The following is a 22,833-nucleotide window of genomic DNA, read 5'->3' on the forward strand; positions in this document are numbered from 1 at the left end:
GTTCTGGCAATTAAAAATATTACAATATGATCACATCTTACATGCATTTAACTTGTACAATTTCAACTATATATAATTGAAGGACACCAGGAAAATGCAACATGAAACCTGCTTTTAAGCTCTCTGCCTTACTTAGGAAGCAAGGCGCTTGCCGTGTGAAGGCTCTAAAAACCCTGGGCAAGACTTTCTCAATGGAACAGTTAGACCATCTGGCAGTCCGTTGTGAAGAGAGTTCTTATTTAAAGTCTCTTATATTAGTTGACACAACTGAAGCTAAAATTGTGTCAAATGTTTCCACTCACCTTCCATTTTTATTTCCCCCTTTTACAACCCTCTTTTCTCTCCTTATGCTAGAATATTCCATTCCCTGCACTTGTAAAAATTGGCTAATGTCCTCATGGTACTCTTGCATTATTTCTTCAGCAGCTACCTGTGTGGTAAAATACTATTATAACATGTCTTTGTAAGCGTTTGGGTGAAAGAGGAAGTATCCACAAAAGATGGAACAAAGCCATGATTTTTACCCTACCGTCCCAGTATCCATGACATCCAGCTAGAATATCTCCCCATTGTGCAGTTGACCTAAAACTGCACATGCTGAAAGTATTATTCTTTTTTAATCTGGGTTGGTAAACTGGTTTTTGGTTGTCTCTGTACTGTACCAGGAATGTATAAGTACTTGTAAAGCACAGAATGGTGAAATAGGGGATGGAGGGGGTGGATAAGATAAATGATAATAATAATAATAAGACCGTTAAGTCCAGCACCTAAATTACCTACCTGCACCACTGATTGAAGGGGAATTGAAATGTAAGAGTGGGATACAGAATAAAGGGAGAAAGAAGAGTTACGAGGGCTGATATTTAGTATTGTGGAGGAAAAGAGAAAGGACAGGCGAAGAAGTAGTAAAGCTGGTATCAGTGCTAATCCATAGGCAATGGTCTGGGAGTCAGGGGGTAGAAATTGCATTAGAATATCAGAGTGAGGGGACAAAGTCAGTCAGGACTAATGGACAAATGTGGAGGCATGACTGAAGAGTAAGCAAGAACTGAAGGACAAAATAGGAGACAAGAACAAAGAGCAAGCCAGAAGTCAAAACCAGCCAAAGGATACAGAACCAACTAAAGGATAAAGCTCAGAAAGGCTATGTTTCTCAGACAAGACTCAACTGTAACTAGAAACCTTCATATTCCTTCCTGTCCAGGAAGATGCAGTGGTCTTTCTGATGTCATTCAAGGAAACTTTGCAGCTAGTGGATTGCTGAGCAGAGTCAAGGCAAGTAAGGGACTGCTGATATTAAATTGTTAACCATCCAGAACTTTAGCTGCAAGCCTCGGGTATATCAAATGTTTATACTGCCTGTAATCTGTCTCTTAAAATATGAATATTATCTTTGCTCTTTTGATGTCATTATGAATATCTGTGGAATACCCAAGGAGAACAAACCTTCTGTGATTATGAAATATCTACTCTCTTATCCCATGAGATATAATTCTTACAACCATTTGCAAATGTCTTAGCAATACTAGCTTCTTTGCACTTGTGTTGCTGTCATTTGAGTAAAGACTGAATGCTGTGCTTATTTGGTTCCAATACATCATGACAATATGTGCTCTGATAAACCAGCTTTACAAAGAAACCTTGTTGTCAATCCTTAGGTCATATTTTATGTTTTTCAGGGATGTAGTTATCAAATTACTTCAGTTTGAAGCATCAACTAATGTGGCAGATAATAAAGGGTATTTTCCTATACACTTGGCTGCTTGGAAAGGAGATGTAGAGATTGTGAAGATTCTTATCCATCATGGGCCATCACATTCCAGAGTGAATGAACAGGTGACGTTATTAAATATCTTTGTTTATGTCTTCAGAAAACACAAGTAAGTATAATTTTATTCTTACAGCTATATGGACGGATTCATGAAGCTTCTTCATGCTTAAAAAAAAATTCTATGGTTGCGAATAAGGATCATTGTGTTTGTAGAGCTATATGGATAGGCCAGTTAATTTTAAAATAGCAGACATTAGCATTTAAACAGTTCTTATCATGATTATTACTATTGAATTGTATTCAGCATAGCCTTATTTGATAGCTCTCATGACTACTGAGGCATTGATACTGTTCAATAGTGGATGGTGCAGAGGGGTAGTTCCTGGGAGTTCAGTATGGTGTATATGCACTAGCAGAGCCAATCTGGCACTCCTGCCAGTGTGTTCGCACAGCGTCAACCTTCTCATCACCTTACCCTCCCTCTTTCCATCCCAATAAGCAGCAGCAACTCAACTGTTGGAAGGACAGGTGAACACTGCTGCCTCACCATGTCATCTACTACTGGTACTATTACTGTACTACTAAGCAGTAGTAGGGTCTGCTACTATTGAATTCTTTACAGACGAGGAGTGTAGTCCCATGGTTTTTTTAAAAAATAATTTTGTATTTCAGAATCACTGTGTGTTGTAGGTTTTCAACCTTGGTGATGTGATTTTGTATACCCATAATCTTTTTAAACCAAGAAATTAAAAACAAATAATACATCAGAGCCTCTGAGCTCTGTTGTATATTGCAGACTTCTTCACAGCCTAGCACTACACAACATTATACTGAATATCAAGGCTGCCTTTCTTAAAATGAGATAAGATGCCCCCCAAATCTTTATAATATTGTATACTTTTAGAAGATATTTCTTACCATAGCATGTGATACTCAAAACTATTGCCATTGTCTATACTGTATGTACATGGATTCCTGATCAATATAATGAATCTACATGAATCTAATGGAAACATGTACAGTACTGTATATTGTATCCAATGATATCCCACAATGTCTGAAAACAAAATTCGTACACCAGGAATTATTATTAGCCTCTTCTTGTTCCATTACTTCCTCCTTAAAGAGGAATGCACAACATCAGCCATACTATTTTCAGATTTTTCCAGAACAGCAGGAGTTGTGCTTTTAGGGAAAAGTTGCCAGACATGATAGGATAGGAGAAATTAGGGTTCTCTCTCTCTCTCTCTCTCTCTCTCTCTCTCTCTCTCTCTCTCTCCCACACACCCACCCACACCCACCCCATAAGGAAGAGGGTAGTGTATTACACAGAAAACAGAAAGTGTCTGATGTAATGTATTATTTTAATATTATAATTATTTTAACACTGATTTATAACTATGAGAGTTTTTTCTTTTATATTTGCATACTGTTATAGACAGTAAGTGTTTTGTTAAATCAACAAATATGGAAATGTTTTCAGTTTTGCTCAGGAGGGATATATATGAAAGTAAGGAAGGAGACTTAACTTCCCTCTCACATCAGGATCTATTCAGTAATAACTGGTCAAAATGTAAAATAGATGAAAATGTGCTGAGTGCAGAGAGAAATAAAAAAGGGCAGTATCCAGAGGTTTCTTCAATGATGGAAGGCACCTTAATCCAGCGAAGATATCCACCAGTGGTACAGGGAGGGAGGTATCTTTTTCAGCTTCTCTTGTCCCTTTGGCTGAGAGGTAGCACAAATGGTTTAAAAGAAGCAGGCAGAACTGGTAAAAATTGCCTCCCTATTCTGTCCTTAACAGAATCAAAGAGCTGTTCATCAGTGAAGGGCACCACTGAATACATCCCAATATGGTGAAATAAATACTCTTTTAAAAAGGGATTTTGCATATGGTTATGGCTTGTCCAGGTTTGTAGTTGATGAAAAGAACTTTACAAATAAAAAAGTGTGGAATGACATTGTTTTAAAACAATGAAATGTGTTATTTTAAATGAAAAAATAGCTGATATGGGAATTAATATTTTAAAAAAATTAGTTTTACCATATATTTCCTGAAATATTTATATTGGCTATATATTATCTTGGTGAACATGACTAAGAAACAGACTAAAAAATACTGACAGACAGTATTTTTAATTGAGTTCCCTCTTTAATTAAATGCTTAAAAACCACACATGGTTCTCTCTTACTCTTCTTGATTTAGAAGCATTTTCAGAACATAAGAACAAACTGATGATTTTAGACAAGCAAAACTGGGATTTGTTCATGTCTTTTGAAATCAGCTGTATGGAACTTAGATTTTAATAACATAAAAATCACAGTAAAATAGTTACATTAGCAGATAATTTGTTTTCAATGCTTCCTTTAGATGCTTTCTCCTATTGCTACATATTAAAAAATAAATAAAAGTGCAGTAATATGATCATGATTTTCTGAGCTAGGAAAACCTAGCCAATAATTTCCTTTCCTTGGAGAAATTTTGTGTGAATGGCTCCTGTAACTGCTCATCTCTTAACAGTAGATTCTTTTTGTGTTCTCATTCTTGTTGCACCCTCTAGTGGTCCTTATTAGTCTCCTTCATAGTGATCCTAATGAGAAAGCTACAAGATTTTGGAGGCGTTTGACTCTTAAATCTGGAGTTTCAGAGTAATTAAAGCAGCTCCTATTCACAACAATGGCATGAGAACGATAAATCTGCTATCTTTGATTTTATGTAAATGACAATGGAGGCTTCTTCCCTTGCTGTTGAGCTTTTATCTGAGATTGCTGGATTGCAGATGCTAAGGTGCTACAATACGTAAACTAGGAGAGAGAGCAGAGGATAAACTGTGTAGAGGGGATGGTGTTTAATGATGGCTAGGAGTGTGAAACTAGGAAATAAATATAGAAATATGTTGAGGAGGAACAATCAGGGCAGTAACTGGGGAGGGGGAACCTTAGGCACGCTGTCGGAGTTAAGATAAAAATAGTTAAGGGAAGAAATAGAGAAAAAACAAAGCTGAAATACAGAGATGGCAGGTATTAGGAAGATTGTAACAGAAACAGAAACACAATAGCTAATTGTATTGGTACTACTGTAATCCACTTTTAATTGGAAGGAAATGCCTTAATCATATATGTATAAGCCATGTGGGATGAACCTTCTGTCTAGCATGTGTAATCATTATGTGTGTCATTACAGTGTATTTTGTTTCATCTTTTATTTCTTTCATTTAATTTAAGAAGTTGAGTAATTCTCTTCCTTATGCGATGACATCTTAAATATGTCTGTTCAGTGACAGAGGTGTCAATAATTTTAATTTATTGTGAGTTGCCTTGGAGGCAGAAAGGCTGGAAACAAATATTATCAGTAAATAATAAAATCAGGGGTTTTATTTTTTAAAATCTTGAAGTTATGTGACATCAGAATTAATGTAGCTAAAATATGTTTCATTAAAATCACCTGTCTGTTCTCTTAGTTTATATATTGATCAAGTGATCATTAATCTTAAGCAGAAGACATTTTGCTTTGAAAAATTATCCAATAGTGCGTTAAAAGCAGTGCCACACTTTATAATTTATTTAGGCTCTTTTTTATTGGATATAGTAAGATTTTAAAAAATCAGAACATGTATATTTATTGTTCATTTTGGTGCATTATATTTAACAAACAATATAAAACTCATACAGGTTTTCCTTAAAGGAATTAATTATTCCATTGGGGCTTATATGGTTCACCTTTGGTCATTATATTTAATCAGTGCTTTTTTTCAGCTGGAGCGCACCGGGACATAGTTCTGGCACCTCTCAGATGGGCCCCATTGTGGGCTGGCACTTCCCCGGCCTGCTTCTTGCCTTTACATACTTCTGAGAAGCCCAAAATGAACATTTCAAGTCAAAACAGATGCTGGCCAGTGTGTGCAAGTCTACACTTTTTTTTAGATCTATGACTTCACCTAGCTCCTAGCCACTCCTAGATGTGATTTGTCAATCTATGGGGCAGGGCCAATTCCTATAACCTTTTATTCAATCCATTTCCCATCTAGCTGTGGCAGGATTTAAGCTTTCCAGCCGGTACTCAACCATTGCACGTGCACCCGAGGGTATTTCTGAGCTGCCCTAGCCATCCACTTGAATCTAAGAGAACAAAGGAGTCGGGGTGCATTTATTTGGCCTCCACCAGAACCAAAGGTGACCCCAAACCAGCTAGGGAGAAAGGTTGCTGTCGTTCTTAGCACCTCTGTGGACAGCGAACACTGCTGTTGTCAAATTGGCATCCATTCAGGGCTACCCTGAGTTGCCTGGCGACTTACTGGAACAGCTTCATGGGGAGCTCCATCACCTGTTTTTCTTGAAAAAAAGCACTGTATTTAATATATTACAGAGTTAGTTTTTGTGGACATAACTCAGCACTTTAGTTAAAAAATCTTTATACAAGCTTAGGTTCTAACATGAAAGTGTATGCAGTCCCTATAGTATGCAAAGATGAAAGTGAACTGAATGCACACCACAGCAAACCTTTCTGAAATGATAACATATGTCTAGATTTTAAACTAGCTGATAAGAAAATGTAGAGGAGGTTTCAACAATTTCCCTGTTCTCCATCTTTTCTTATCCCTTGTGTGTCTTACTCTGTGCATCAGTTATTTCCTACCTTCCTTATTTCTCTCTCTTTCTCCCCCCTCCTTGCTCTCTACTTTCCCTTCCTCTTTTTTTTTCTTTTTCTGTTTCTTAGGGTCAACTCAGCAGTTGCAGTAGAACTGCAACCAGAGGTGTTTTACCAATGACACTGACACTAGATTGAAATTGACTAGACATTCACAGTTTTAGTCAGTTTCAATCTGCATCTTGAGTCCCAGGTAATGTCCTTCACAATTTTCTTGCAACATGCTATTCCATTTCTTCTGCACTAGTTTTTTCATGTACATTGAATTGGGTAGAATATATTACCTAATCTCAATGTGTGCTTTTTCAAGTACATCTTTTGTCCCTCTAAATTACACACATCTTAGAACTCCCTGTATCAACACAAGGCCGTGGTATACCTCACTGCCTATTTGAAGCATATGGTTATGCATGCATGGCTTATGGTATACTCATTATGCTTGTGGCTGAAACTATGTTCCACTATGTTTTGGTTAGGGAGATTACGTGTTTGTTTGGTAAAGACCACTATGTTAAAAATATATTCATTTAAAACACAAATAACTTGAGAAATGGGGGGCCAAGTAAATTCCTGGTAATTCTGTTAGTGGTAATGCCTGTTTAGGTAAGTAACTGAGTAAGTTACAACCAGGTTGAAATGGCAAAACTGAAAAATAAGATTTGCTAGCATACAGTTTACTGGCATGTTTTTTGCCATAAATTTCCATTGACAAAGGAGAGCAAGGTAGGTGGAATTTTTCTTCATAGAGCTGCTCCAAAGAACTAAAAAAAATGGCCCAAATATAGAACATGGCACAGGATTCAGCCATTCTCTGCAGCCATTAAGCTATTCTGTTCCTAGGAAGTAGTGACTGATTGCTTTGGCTGTCTATAACTCTATGTTCATTATTTCTCCCCCTGTACAGTTTCACCATACTCTTCCTAGGCCACTGGTAGTATTGTCTTAGTGACAGACTTTATAGCAGGGAAAATTAATTCAACATATAAAGGGCATTGAATTTTCAATCCCACATACTTGTCACTGCCAATTCATGCCCATGTTCTTTTCTCAACAAAACTGATCAGCAAACAACAAAACATTTTATTGTACTTTGTCAGTTCATTCATCCAAATCTGTTTTAAAAATCTGATAATTTCCTCCTATTGTGTACTAAAAGGAAAGGTGCTACTGATTCTTCTTCTTTTGAAATTTTAGCCAAATTCACAATATGTACTAGATAAGATCAGCACTTACAATATTTTGTTTGAAGCAAATATTTTATCAAAAAATAAACAACAATTTTAAATAAATACTGTGAACAGTAACACAGTACTTGGAGAAAAAACATGCAGCTGCCAAACTTTATCATGCATGGCTAGTTCTTTTAGCAGCTTTGTCTTAAATAAAAGTTACCTGTAGGTTAAATGTGCACATGTATGTTGGTACTATTTTGAATAAAACAAGTGTTTGGAACGTTCTTTTTCAACTTCTGGAAGGGGTTGTTTGTAGTTTAACTTGGTAATTCAAACTACAATAGCACTGTATAGAACATACCTGTTCAAATGTATTATGTCTACAGTATACAGTGGTATGTCGGGTTAAGTACTTAATTCGTTCCAGAGGTCCATTCTTAAACTGAAACTGTTCTTAACCTGAAGCACCACTTTAACTAATGGGGCCTCCTGCTGCTGCCACGCTGCCAGAACACGATTTCTGTTCTCATCCTGAAGCAAAGTTCTTAACCTGAGATACTTTTTCTGGGTTAGCGGAGTCTGTAACCTGAAGCGTATGTAACCTGAAGCATATGTAACCCGAGGTACCACTATATTTCCATTTTCTATGATATTTTACTATCAACATCAAATAAATATCTAGTGTTCCTTATTTAGAAACACATGCTTGCAGAGCAATACTGCTCCCCCCTCCCCCAAATCCACAGTTCTGGAAAGAGTTAGGATGAGGCAGAGGTGTCTCTTTATCATACCCTCCCAGCAGGGGTGCTATGCTGCTGCACAGGCCTTGCTGCAACCACCAAAAGCACAGTGGGTGCATATGGATGGTAATTCCTCTGGCACTAGCCTTTGGAAGACACAAAAATGAGATGCTAGGGGATGCTAGGTAGGGTCACTGGTGGATTGCATAGATCCAAAGATGGAGCAAAAAGTGAAAAATAGCCATCCACTTGGGGATGTCATTTTGGGGGTGAATTTTTTTGCAAAATTCTTTAGTGAGATGACCTAAAAATATGATTTTGGGTGTAAGGAATTCAAATCTGTTATTATTTTTGTGACTGGACAACATTTAGCTTGGTAAATCTATGTTTGGTTACAAAACACATAAACTGCTCTTGAAAAATCAAAGAATTTTAATTTTACCATCTGAAATGTCAGGTAATGCTATAAAAATAGAATTTTGGCATAAAACATATCCTACTTAACATACAGCATTAAAGGTAAAGGTAAAGGTACCCCTGCCCGTACGGGCCAGTCTTGACAGACTCTGGGGTTGTGCGCCCATCTCACTTAAGAGGCCAGGGGCCAGCGCTGTCCGGAGACACTTCCGGGTCACGTGGCCAGCGTGACATCGCTGCTCTGGCGAGCCAGAGCCACACACGGAAACGCCGTTTACCTTCCTGCCAGTAAGCGGTCCCTATTTATCTACTTGCACCCGGGGGTGCTTTCGAACTGCTAGGTTGGCAGGCGAACATACAGCATTACCTTGTAATAAAAAAAGAACATTAGAAAGTAATGTTAATAAGTAATTTAAGCAACAAGTTTCATCAAGTCTTGCATTGATTCGTTCTTGGACATCAGCTGCCATCTTGCTTCTTGGCCTCTGATGTAGCCCTCATGTTTCTTCTGTGTATACACCCTCCCTGCTGCCTCTGCGACTTGTTTCAAACACCTCTCTATAGACTGACCATAGCAGGGCCACTGTGGAACTTATTAAGTCCCCTTATTTTTGGAATTTGAAAGTTGAAAATTCAACATGCCCTAATCAACCACCTTTTGTTTTGACCATCAGGGCTTCAGATGCAGTGGTGGATCTGCCACACTGTTCTACCTTGCTGTCCAGGGCTTTGAACTGCTCCAGATACTCAATGAGGTTTACTTCTAAGTAGACATGAATAAAGGGATACAGGTGGCACTGTGGTCTAAACCACATAGCCTAGGGCTTGCCGATCAGAAGGTTGGTGGTTTGAATCCCCATGACGGGGTGAACTCCCATTGTTCGGTTGCAGCTCCTGCCAACCTAGTAGTTTGAAAGCACATCAAGGTGCAAGTAGATAAATAGGTACTGCTCTGGCGGGAAGGTAAACGGCATTTCCATGCACTGCTCTGGTTCGCCAGAAGCGGTTTAGTCATGCTGGCCACATGACCCGGAAAAACTGTTTGTGGACAAACGTCGGCTCCCTCGGCCAGTAAAGCAAGATGAGTGCCGCAACCCCAGAGTTGTTTGCGACTGGACCTAATGGTCAGGGGTCCCTTTACCTTTACCTAGACATGAATAAACTTGTGTTGTCAAATGAGTATTTTATCACCATATGATATACTTAAAATATAAAGGTGAATTGTAATAAATGTGTGTTATTACAAGTCTTTCAAACCTTTATATAAGCTACTGTGCCTAATTTTTTAACATATTTTTAAAATGATAACATTTCCTTATCTAATTGTGAAATATTTGTGTAGTGATTAATTTTTTTGCACTTGTGTATGCAAATAAATGTGAAGTTCTATTCTTATTTCTACATTCTATTAGGGTAATTATGTATATGAATTATGTGATGGTACAATACAAAATAGTTCTTAATACATAGAAAATGTTTAAATATATGAAGCCAAAATTCCACTGTGCAAGAGATGAAACTTGTATTTTTAAAAGTATTTGGAGCTACTCTTTTGGGCACAGCCCTTCCAAAGTAACCTACCATTTGAAGAACAAAAACCAATAATACAATTTTTAAAAACTTAAATCTATCACTCAGCAATGCTCCACTTTTTAAAAATGGAGCCAGGAATAAACTAATTCAGCCAGCACGTTGAATCTGGAAGAAAAATGAGGGATCTTTGGAGCTGTTGGAAAAGCCTCCAATTAAGAAATTTTATGCAATAGAAGGGAATTCCATAGCAGTGGATCCATTATATAGAAGGACCTCTCCTTCATGACCACCTATCTTACCGATCCAGGCAATGGGTTTCTAGACCATCTGAAGTTCTTAAAGTGTTTTTAAAGGCACCTCATTGTCTTTAAAGCCAGCCCCCTGTAGAGTGCATTATAGTAGTCCAATACAAATGTGACTCAAGCATTGATCACTATGGCAAAGTTAATTCTTTCTAGATAGTGGCACAGTTGGCATACTAGCTGAAACTGGTAAAAGGCACTCCTTGTCTCCAGTGCCACCTGGGCTTCCCCAGGCAGTGCTGAATCCAGGAGCATTCTCAGCCTGTGTACTTGGGAAGGGCTACCCCAAAGAGCTGGGGATCTCCCCATCCACAGCACCATATTATTTGATTCAACCTCAGTTTATTTGATTGCATCCATGTCAGTGCTGCCTCCAGTCAGCACTTTAGAATTTCCACAGTTTCCCTGAGTTCTGAGGATGGAAAGAAATGGTAGAGTTGTGTGTCCTCAGCATCCTGATGATCTGCAACCCAAATTTTCACTTGACTTCTCCCAGCAGTTTCATGTAATGTTAAAATGTTAAAAAATGGGGAGGGGCAAATTAGACCCCTGTGGAACCCCACTAGCCATTGGCCATGGGGCAGAGCAAAAATCCTTCAGCACTACCTTCTGAGTGGGACCATCCAAGAAGAACTAGAGTCACATTTCTGGCCCTTACGCAGTCTGACCCCAGACTAGAATGGACCTAAGTATTTACTAGATTCAGGTAGGTTGCCGTGTTGGTCTGAAGCAGTTGAAATATTAAATAATTGCCCAGTAGCACCTTATCTTCTTCAGGTATCTGAAGAAGTGTGCATGCACACAAAAGCGGGACAATTTTTAAAAATTTTTTTCTAAGTATTTACTGTTATCCAAAACCACCTGGAGTTGATAGAGCAGGTGTCAGCCTATCACATTGCTCAGAAGGACAAATTGGTTGTCCATGGCCAAAGGATCTAAATTTGTTTTTATGTAAGAGAAGGGGTGTGATCAGTTTCCTCTTCATTTACCTGTCAAAGACTGGTTTCAAGGGGCTCAGTGATCCACCATAATGTCTTTTGGGGAATATATAGAAATTATTACCTTTTGCTCATACACTGAAATCCTAGGATCTCAGCTAAAGTTTTTGTAGTTTTAGGTAAATGCCATCAAAAACAGTGTAACCGAGGTTTCCATCAATTAGTAGGTCCTTAAGTCATATATAAAAATAATTAACTGTATATAAAATTGAGTAGACTATTAGTTCCTATAGTTAAGACTAAAAGTATTTTGATTGTTCAAATATGTGCAAAATCCTACCCTCATTTTAGCATTAAAACTGTGTTATTTGGCTGTGTTTCTGTACATTTTCATTTGTTGGCAGCTTTGGGAACTATTTAAAGAAAATGAGTTGGGCAAGAAAATGTTTGTGTCTGAATTAGCTTCAGTAAGCATTTAACATAATCTGCAGAGCTGCATTCAGATGAGACCACATATTTGCTGAGGTTTATGTTCCTCCTGTAGGGATGAGGCAGGCTTCCTGAACTGTAGTAGAGGGGGGAAACCAAGCCACCAGAACTTTCTGACTCAGACTATTGGCAAAATTTATTATGGAAATAGTATCTTGATCTATTTCAGTGTGCTCAAATCAGATACTTAGAAAGACTATGCCAAGCATCATACAGTTGTTGACAAGACTTTCCCCTTCCTCTTGTAACAGAACAATGAAAACGAAACAGCTTTACACTGTGCAGCCCAATATGGACACTCAGAAGTAGTAGCAGTTTTGCTTGAAGAACTTACAGATCCTACAATAAGAAACAGCAAGTTAGAGACTCCATTGGATTTGGCAGCCTTATATGGCCGTCTGCGAGTAGTGAAGATGATCATCAATGCATATCCAAACTTGATGAGCTGCAACACAAGAAAACACACTCCGTTGCACCTTGCTGCACGTAATGGTCACAAAGCGGTTGTACAGGTGCTGCTAGAAGCTGGAATGGATGTCAGCTGCCACGTTAGTATACAATTTCTAAAATTATTATTTAAACAAAGTTTTGTTTTGTTCCATTTAGATAAAGAGATGACATTGTTTTTCATTATGTTTCATTGTTACAAATACAAAGTACAACCTACACTTTGCAACTGGAGTGGCTCTATACTTGACTGCCAGGAGCATATTATACCAGTGTTCAGTGTCTCCTTGGCATATTTCAAATATGTGTTTCTGACATATATATATCAGATGCTTCCTCCTCTTCCATATTTTCTATGGTTTCAAACCTCATTTGAAAACAGCTGTTTCTGTGCATCCAGCAATAGGTAAGAGCAAATAAACGTGTTCTGAGGGGGTGTTTCCCAGCTTTATGACTTCCTTCAAAGTTTTGCTCAGTTACTGATCCTCAATAACTTTTGGAGACAACATGAAGTTAATTTTTTGGGGGAATTTATTTAGTGGCTATGAATAAATTGAGTTGTTTTCATTTATGGATTCGAAAGGGAGAAATTTTGCTTCAGTTGATCATGTTCAATACCACATCTTCTAATATATGTGTAAAATTATTTGATGACAAGTAACAAATGACAAGTATACTTCTAAAGTGTTTCATTGTGGAATTTTGTTTACTTTTCTGGCAAATTAAAATAGGGAAAATGCTTCAGGGATGTTGCTTTGCAAAAGAAGCGGAATATTGAAAATTATCTGAATAATAGGTATATAGAATGCTGCCTTATATTGAGACAGGACATTGGTTCATCTAGCTCAGTATTGTCTGTTCTGACTGGCAGTGGCACTTCAGGGTTTAAGATTTTCCCCCAACTCACCTGGAGACTAGGGACTGAACCTGCAACATCTTGCATGCAAAGCAAATGCTCTACAAATTACTGTATTTTTCGCTCTATAGGACGCACCTTTTCCCCTCCAAAAATTAAGGGGGAAATGTGTGTGTCCTATGGAGCGAATGCAGACTCCTTGGCTTCAGCAATAGCAACGCGAAGCCTCCAAAGCGCAGAGGGAGCACTCCCTCCACACTCTGGAGACTTTGCGTTGCTTTCGCTGAAGACTGGAGAGCGAGAGGGGTCCCCTGGAGAGCGAGAGTGACCCCCCTCACTCTCCAGGCTTCAGGGATAGCCACCTGAAGGAGAGGGAGAGCTGCGCAGCGCCCCTTCAGCCAAGCAGGAGGAGAAATGGAAGGGGCTCCGTTTCTTATGCCGCTTCGCTGAAGGGGCACTGAGCAGAGAGGGGGAGAATTTTTTTTTCTTGTTCTCCCCCTCTAAAACAAGGTGCATCCTATGGTATTTCCCCCCACAAGCTATGGTTTGTTCATAGAAAGAACCATATCTCTCTCTATAAAGTACAAGAACTACAACTAGGAATGAATTCCATATTTCTACTCTGCCTGTAGAGCATATTGGGCATGCTTTACCTTATTGGGCGTGCTTGAGTGTCTCAAGCAGCAATATTAATAGTGTGGTACTAACATTTATTTAGAAGCTACAGTGTTCCAGACAGACAAAACACATCAAGTGTGAAAGGAAAAGGTCACATTTGACAAATTTGTAGGAGGGCTTTTTTTTTTTTAATATAACTCTGAAAGAGGATGAGTGAAGCAATAGCCGTAATATGACATTTACTGCTGTTGATAAATTGGTTTTCTATAAACTTGTTGACATAAAGAATAAAAGCATTTTTTATTAAAGACAAAGAAGTAAAAAGTAATATACGGTAATCATGTATCTACTAATAGTTATTGCACAGATGTTAATTTTTAAAGCCAAGTTACAATAATCACTCTTTTTATAATGCTTTATTTGTCAGTTATTCTTGATTATTAGTATTGCTTTAGCCATCAGTTTTCCCAGTTTTGTTTTCCCAGTTTTATGCTTTTCTTTTATTTTCTGTTTCAGGACAAGTTTTATTTCTACCATGTTCCCACAACACTTTATGGTGAAACATTTTACTTTATTTTCCAAGCAATATTCTGTTCTTCTATTTACTTCATCACCTAGGCATTTCAGCCAGAACCACCATATATAGAGAACCCAGTCACTTGGCTTCAAGGTCATTTGCCGCTTCATTTTTGAAGCTCTCACAACCCAGGCTGAGCTCTATTTGTGGCCCTTCCTCTCTGGTAGGTCAAATATCAAACCTTCATTGTGGGCAGTAGTTAGTAATTTGTGCAGGGTTATTTCTTTCATAGAAGAGCCAGCCGATGAAAAATTGAACCCAACTTGAGTTTCCAGGTGAGAACTCTCTCTGAATGATAGGTAAGCACAGAGTTGTACTGCTGCATACCTCCCAAACAAAGCCAGGATTGAAAACCTCACCCTTGATAGTAATAACATTTTCAGTTACCAAAACAGCTGAAGTTGTCAAGTAAGCCCAAGTCTATACTATGATTTCTAGTATTTTCTCTCAGGCTCTGTACATTACCAGAGTGGTAATTTATTCTATCTAAGCTACTGCTCAGTCATTCTACCAGAATATGGCATATCTTCATTATTCAATAGAAAATGTTTTCCTTGTTGCAGAATAAGCATCATGAAATACATCCTCTGTTCACAAATGAACATAGAATATTGTTCAACATACAGTTGTTGATGTTAATTTTTAATATCTTTATTTTGACTCTTATGATTTATGTGGAAATTGTTAAATTTGGTTGTGTGCTTTTTGATGTTTTGTTTATTGTTTATGACTACTTTTGTTATGTTGGTAGTTATGTATTTTTATATGTTGTAAGTCACCTTTCGCGTGGTTTTAACTTTGGGAAGGCAGCATACAAATAAAATGATTGATAGATTGAAATTTCAAATGAATCTACTTTTAGTGACATGGCCATCCTAATAATTCCAAGAATTGTGACCTCAAAAATTCATTTATTACCTGATTGAACTACACAGACTGGGGCAATTCTCAACTTCCCTAAGAGTACACGAAGCTCCATTTACTAAGCATTTCACCCAAGGGTGAGCCTGTTTGCTCTCATCTGACCAATGCATGGGGTGGATTGATAATGTTTATTTTATAATCCAAAACTTCATTCCACACCTGAATCCCTCCCTAATATTTTTGAAATCAAAGATCAAAGTGTTTGAGCCCATGGTCACCTTTTATTTAAGATGCATTTGATTAGCATTTTTTAGCTTACACAGAAAGTAGGTATAATTTCATCCAAATCTGAAGTTTTGCTGTAAGAAACTCTTTTCCTTTCACAAAAAATGGCATGTTTCTACTTACTCATTTTCCTTGATCATAAATAGAAGTAAGTCCTGAATTTGCTTGATGTCCAGGATGCACTGTATTCTTATTTGCATAGAATGAAGCAATTCTGTCAATCGTAAAGGAAATACCATAATGGAAGCAGGCTTATGTATGTAGTATGTATGTAGTATGTATTTATTATTAATTTTCCATACCGCCTTTCATCCAAGGATAACAGGGCTGTTTACAATATAAAAACTCAAAAATACATAACATAGTAAGTTATCTCACACACACACACACACACACACACACACACACACAGTTTAAAAAAACTGTAGATTATTTAATTAGCCAAACTGGGACAAGAGGAATGTTTCTACTTGGCATCTAGAGATATGTAATGAAGACACCAGGTGAGCCAACCTGGGAAGAGCATTCCACAAGTGGGGAGCCACCGCAGAAAAGGCCTGTTCTCATGTTGCCACCCTCTGGACCTCTCACGGAGGAGGCACGTGACTAAGGGCCTTGGATGATGATTGCAGTATCTGGGTTAGTTCATATGGGGAGATGTGGTCCTTGAGGTATTGCAGTTTGGAGCTGTTTAAGGCTTTATAGATCAAAACCAGCACTTTGAATTGGGCCCGGAAACTAATTGGCAACCAGTGCAGTCAAGCTAGGATGGACATTATATGCTCAAACCATCTTGCCCCAGTGAGCAACCTGGCTGCTTAATTCTGCACCAGCTGAAGTTTCCAAACTGTTTTCAGAGGCATCCCCTCATATAACACATATCAGTAATCTAATCCAGAGGTCACCAGAGCACAGATGACAGAGTTAAGCAATCTCTGTCCAGATAAGGGTGCAGTTGAACCCCCAACCAAAGCTCCATGCTACTAAGTCCACCTGAGCCTCAAGAGACAGCAGTGGACCTAGAAGTACGCCCCACTGTGTATCCACACCTTCAGAGGGAGTGTAACCCCCTCAGGAACAGCCAACCTCCCATCCATCTGGCCTAGGGAACCACTCACTTACAGTGCCTCAGTCTTATGTGGATTGAGCTTCAGTTTAATGGTTCTCATCCAGTCCATTACTGAGGTAAGACCATAGCCTTAGCAAAGACACTAGATGTTTGAATTACAGTCTTATCTGTCTGTCTATCTGATCAACATATGTCCAAGAAGCTTACAATAAATCTAATAATAAACCACAGAATTCACTTTATGTATACAATTAAATATACAGGATCATGAACAACATGAAACAGCCTTTAAACAGCTGATAAAAAAATATTTTATTCAGGGCAGACTCCCAAATGCCTGCTGAAGTAAATCAAACTTGTCTAATGAATTTTCTGGGAAGAAATTTCTATTACTGAAGTGCCACCACTCCACCACTAAAAAGCTCTTGGTTTATGTCCCAGTCAGAGTATGGACACATTGAACAAGAGGCCTCTGAGAACTGTAGTCCAAGTTGCTGTCGTACATGACTGAATTTGTAGCAAATGTGGATACTGCTATTTTGTGACAGATTGCTGCCTGTCTAGCAAAAGAATGGGGGAAAATGGAAGGCACCATTTTCTGGTTAACACAAGCCTGGAGGAGTGGAAGAGAATGACAGAGGCAGATTTAGGGGAGTGCCCCTGGTTTACTCGCACTGGGCACAGAGCCAAGAGAGTGCCACAGGGGGTGCTGCAACAATGACAAACAATGGAAAGTGAGAGGCAGGCTGTGCCGAATTTTGGTGTTGCACAGGGTGCCACTGAAATTTTAAAGCCCAAAGTCTGCCGCTGAAGAACAAGGAGATACATGGAATGGAGCAGAAGGTGAGTCTCTTATCACACAACAAATAGATTTAAAATGGGATATATGACCATGATTCCCTGTGGGATGGTTCCATGGGTTCTGGCTGGGGTGATGGTTTTGGGGATATATAGCTCGGCAGAGCATTTGAAAGCAGCTCTGATATGTTTTGTTTGCTGCTGTTTTTCTAAGTTGTGTGTGTGTTTGTTTGACAGAACAAAGCCGTCAGAGTCATGAAGTGTGCTGGATCAGCAACCCAAAGCATGAATAATTTGTAGGTGGTTGGCTCTGTACCACATACAGTTCAGGCATACTATGTTTAAAGTGGGCAATATAGGGACCCCCCCCCCATATGTACAATTATAGAGCTACATTAAGAGCTTTGCACCAGACTCATGACCAGATGTGTTGGGGTTTTTAATTTTTTAAGCAGAACATGACCTGTGAATGGAATGGAACAAGCAACCCAGGCATGTCCCAACCCTAACAGCACAGGAGTATCCCAACCCTAATATGAAGATATTACAGACACCATTTCCAGAAGGAATAATACATCCACATACATGTGTTGAATGTATTTTGTGGTCACTGACTCTTAAATGGGTGTGTGATTTCCATACTTCCCATTTATTGTGTTCTAAATGCTGTACTTTTCGAGATTGTAAGTGGACAGTGTCAGATTCATATGGAACTAAGGGGGACACATATGAAGATTTCTTTTAAGTCTGTTCATATATCACCATTGATTTGGGGAAAACAGTGAAATAATGTTGTTTCTTTGTTTTGGTGAATTGCAGAACATATGAAAGAAGTGATAGAAGTCATCCGGTGACAGATTGAAATGGACTTTCCTCCCACAATGCACAACTATGATACTTGGGAGAGCATTTACAATGAGAAGATGTCTACTACCAAGCTCTGCATTAGCTTGGTTCTGCATTCATGAACTAAACAACTGCCTGGATTTAATTTCTAATTCCTAAATGGAATTACTTCAACCATGGAAACCATGGTACTACAGTACCAGAGAAGCATTCCTGACAGAAATCATGGTTTTGTTTGCAGTTGTATTTGTTATCGTTTTGCTTCCTTCTGATGTTAAAAAGCATGGGTACTATCCAATGTTAATCATACTGAAAGTCGACCCACATTAAGCAAAGGACCTAAGTCCATTATTTAATGTCTACTCTAAGTATGACTTAATTGCCTATTACCCCATTCTTCTCACTTTTTATTTCAATTTTTTGTAAAAGTATTGTTATTGTTTAAATTACAGCGAAGTGTGTTTGTATTAATATTTTTTTAATTAAATGTATATAATTACATTTTGCTACATTATTCTATATTATTATATGGAAATATTACAATATTTTCTGTTACACTATTCATATTTTAGGAAGCATTAATAAAAGGCGCATTTTTCTATCAAGTAAATTAAAAGCAACAATAATGTTCTGTTTTGGTTTCTCTTTGTGGGATGCTTTCACAAATGTGCATCTTAAAATCACAAGTTACCCTCGATATCATGGGTTATTGTTTTTTTAATTCACACTACTTCCCTTTTTAAATCTCTCCTCCCCTAGTTACCAACTTCCCCCCTTCAAATAATGCCAACAAGCATTTACTACCAAACATTTATCGTACATGGTAATAGCAAGCTAATTCTGTAAATACCTATTTTGTCAAACAACCCACAAACGAGGAAGGTATCAGCAAAATCCTAAATTTTTCAGAATTCCTTTCACTAGTGGACACTGGAGGAGACCTTCATATTGGGATGAGGGATACTACTTAACACATTTCCAGAACAGTTAAAAACATGAGAATTCATCCCACTAGTACAACATCATGTTCCTTGGTGGGAGCTACTAGCACATAAGTGGGCATAACAGCACTATTTGCATCTGGTTTGTGGAAGCAAATCAAAGAAGCCACAAATACACAAATATCCTAATACAGAAAGTACAGAAAATAATTGCTTGGCTAGGTGGTCCATCTACTAGTTAACAAGTTGCTTGCATGCACACTAATCTTCATTTTGAATTTGACTGACTCCCAATGCAGAACAATTAACTTGAAGTGAAACAGTCTTTAAGTTACAGGTTTTTAAAAGTATAAGCATGCAAAAAGTGATTAATTTATTTTAACCTGCCAAGATTGACCTTGTCCTTGAACCGCTTTGGATGTTTTTTAAAAAATCATGTATACTTTTTCTTTTAGGATTTTCAACTGGGAATGGTGTACAAATGTGTGGTCATGAAAAACAGTCTTGTTTTATAAATCATGAGTTTCACAGCAGTAATTAAGAGTTTAAGGGGAGGGGGTTAAGAATAAACAGCTTCTTGCATGTGCCTAAAAAGCATCTCCTTTGGATGCTTAAACTACTAACATGACCATACAGCACCTTGTTTACTATACTAAGTCAGAGGATCGTTTATGGAGAAATGGTGATCATATTCAGATATCAGTTAAGCATTACCAGCTGGCCCAGTTGGTATTTTGAACCATGTAATTATGAATGTTAGCATCATGTTTGTGTTCTGAGGACTGAGTCTCACTGAATTTATTGGAATATACTCTTTGGTTAAGAAAAATGCATATGATTTTGTTATATTCACACACAATCAGTGTCCCGTTCTATAATTTATAGTGATAATTAATAAGTTAACAAGTTATGAGATAATTTCTAGTAAGTTAAACTATTTAATTATTGTATTTAATTTCTTTCCAGACAGAAAAAGGGAGTGCACTGCATGAAGCAGCTTTGTTTGGAAAAGTGGATGTGGTACGCATTCTGCTAGAAACAGGTAAATCATAATTATTCTCCAAATGAGTTGTAAATAATCTCACACTTTCCTAATTTCAAACCATGTTATTTAGTCTTATCTGGTTGCTATTTCTTGCTGAATACCAGTTGGGGTCTTGTGCAACAAACTGTGTTTCCAATTGCCATGTGTCCAGACAAACAATGTAGTTGAACTAAGAATGTTTAATGTCCTTGGAGTATGTCTACTGATGTTAAGGCAAATGAATAGCTACCTCTCCTCTCAGAGTAACCCATAAATGAAGCTGTTCTGCCAGGCATTCTGTAGCAAAGGCTATTTTGTTTTGTGGTGAAAAAATGAAAAAAGAACAGTTTTCAGATTTCTGTAGCCATTTGACTTTTATGTAGTCCATAAATGTATATATGAGATTTAGGATACTAATTAGTACATTTTAACAGCTTGTATTGATATCCAACATGCCATCAAATAGCCTTACATTAAATTACTGGTCTTGATGTTTTGCATTTATGCTGAAAAATATTTTAACTAATAAGTTTAATCTTTAATTGTACATACACAATTTCTATTTTAGGAATTGATGCCAACATAAAAGACAGTTTAGGTAGAACTGTTTTAGATATTCTCAAAGAACACCCATCACAACAATCACTCCAAATCGCTGCATTACTTCAAGGTAAGTTCTGTATATATAATGTGTATAAGATATGATTAAATATATGCATTATATAGGAATGTATAAATATAAAATTTGTGTGTACAAAATATATGAGAATTTTTGCAAAGTCCTTTGGTTATATGTATTATAGTATATTCTAATATTTCATGTCTAATCATGCCTTTACCAAAATGTTCACTTACTGTAATATAAAAATGGGGTATCTTTATAGGCTTGGTTCCAAAATTTGTACTTCCTATTTTAAGAGGCAATTCAATGGCACTTAATTTTTATCATTTTCAGATGCAATGCAGCACTCTTTGCACTCTTTTTTATCTTTGGGAGTGCTGATTGCTCATAGATGATACCAGTTGCGTGTTGAGATCCCGAAACCACCCCCTTGTTGATGAATGAGACACAAGGACACAGATATTAGGTTAATGTTATTGGGCAAATTTTGGCCACAACTTTATTGGTTACAGAATGTGAGCAGTATTGGCTTAGGCATTGGAATTGACCTGGCTATATCTGACTCCTGCCTGTCACACAGGGAGTCCGGTAAGGGTCAACCACCGATAGGAGGAGCCCCGTTGATGCAAACCAACTCGAGCTCCCCCAGGGTTCCCGACGGGGTCGTGGCATGCCCCTAGCCAAGTCCTGGACTTCGGACAAGATCTACACCCCCGGATTCCTTTAACGGAATACACTTAAGCTTGGAGGGGCAGGTGATGGCCATACCTCCCCTCCCCCATCATAAGATTAACCAATGCCTAACTGCCAAACCTTACAAAGTTGTGACGATTGCTACGAGGTAGGCGAAAACCAAATGGCCCATGCCAATCTGCCAAGTGGAAAAATTCCTACCAGGCCCCTCAGCGGCAACCAACCACGGTCCATAGCAAGGCCAAAGTAGAAACCTGCAAATTATGGAGGGCAGGAGATTGAGGAAGCTCTTCGGCTCTTGCCTCTGTTTAAATGGGGCCCAGCCACGCCTCCCCAGCCAGTGGATTATCTGTGGGAGTGCTGATTGCCTGTAGATGATACCAGTTGATAAGCTGGTGTTGCATCGTATAATCAACTTTACATTTAAGAGATAATTTAACTGGATATACTGTATGTGTTACTGGGTATGATGAAATGTTTCTGTGTGACCATGCTCTTAAAAAGTAATATATATAATAAATGAGGTAGATGATATTGTTGACATGTGGCATCCTTTTATAAAATACTTTGCTGGTAACTCTGAAGAATAGATTTTGTTTTGTATCTTTTTACTTTTTTAAAAAATTGTTATATATTGAAAATTAATGAATATAGATATAATGAAGTATCTTACTGATATAATATTGGATTTAACAAAGTGAACCCAAATGCAGATGAGCATGGAACTTTCAAAATATAGAAGGACTTGGATGAGTAAGATTACATTGACATTTCTGCTCAGACTAAGAATGAGGCACAATATATTCTAAGTCTTTGGACTATGCTGCTGTAATCAGAACAGAAAATTGATGCTTTTGAATTTGCTTTGAAAGGGAGAAATAATTATTTATACAACTTTTGAATTAGACTTTCAAATATTGAGCTGTTTTGCTCCACTGTTATGCTCCAATTAATTTGCCTTTCTTCTTTTCCCTTTGTATGTCATCATAGCAACTCATTCTTACCATTATTTATTTTAAAGCCTGCCACTCTGTCATATTCTTGCAAAATTTATAGAACTCCATACTGATGTATTTACATATGTTGTATAAATGATTATATCATCTGCAACTATCCGTATAAGTTCCTTCTTCTGAATTACTATTCCTTTAATTCCATTTGGCTGTCAAATTGCTAGAAGGGT

General features: G+C 37.8%; 1 protein-coding gene across 8 annotated transcripts in view; it reads left to right on the top strand.

The window, feature by feature from the left end:
- ANKS1B (ankyrin repeat and sterile alpha motif domain containing 1B) overlaps positions 1–22,833 on the top strand; it is a 319,748-nt gene that overhangs the window by 22,367 nt on the left and 274,548 nt on the right. For 5 of the 8 annotated variants that reach the window (XM_083698562.1, XM_083698555.1, XM_083698567.1 and 2 more), the window contains exons 3-6: positions 1,680–1,836; positions 12,262–12,558; positions 20,278–20,353; positions 20,904–21,005. In XM_083698562.1, the coding sequence (XP_083554688.1) occupies positions 1,680–1,836; positions 12,262–12,558; positions 20,278–20,353; positions 20,904–21,005 (632 nt within the window). Of the gene's footprint in view, positions 1–1,204; positions 1,276–1,679; positions 1,837–6,472; positions 6,613–12,261; positions 12,559–20,277; positions 20,354–20,903; positions 21,006–22,833 lie in introns of those variants that run through there. The other 3 variants (XM_083698569.1, XM_083698570.1, XM_083698571.1) reach the window with 2 other exon arrangements.

Source organism: Podarcis gaigeae, assembly GCF_964106915.1.
Source record: "Podarcis gaigeae genome assembly, chromosome: 10".
In the NCBI taxonomy this organism is placed as follows: Eukaryota; Metazoa; Chordata; class Lepidosauria; order Squamata; family Lacertidae; genus Podarcis; species Podarcis gaigeae.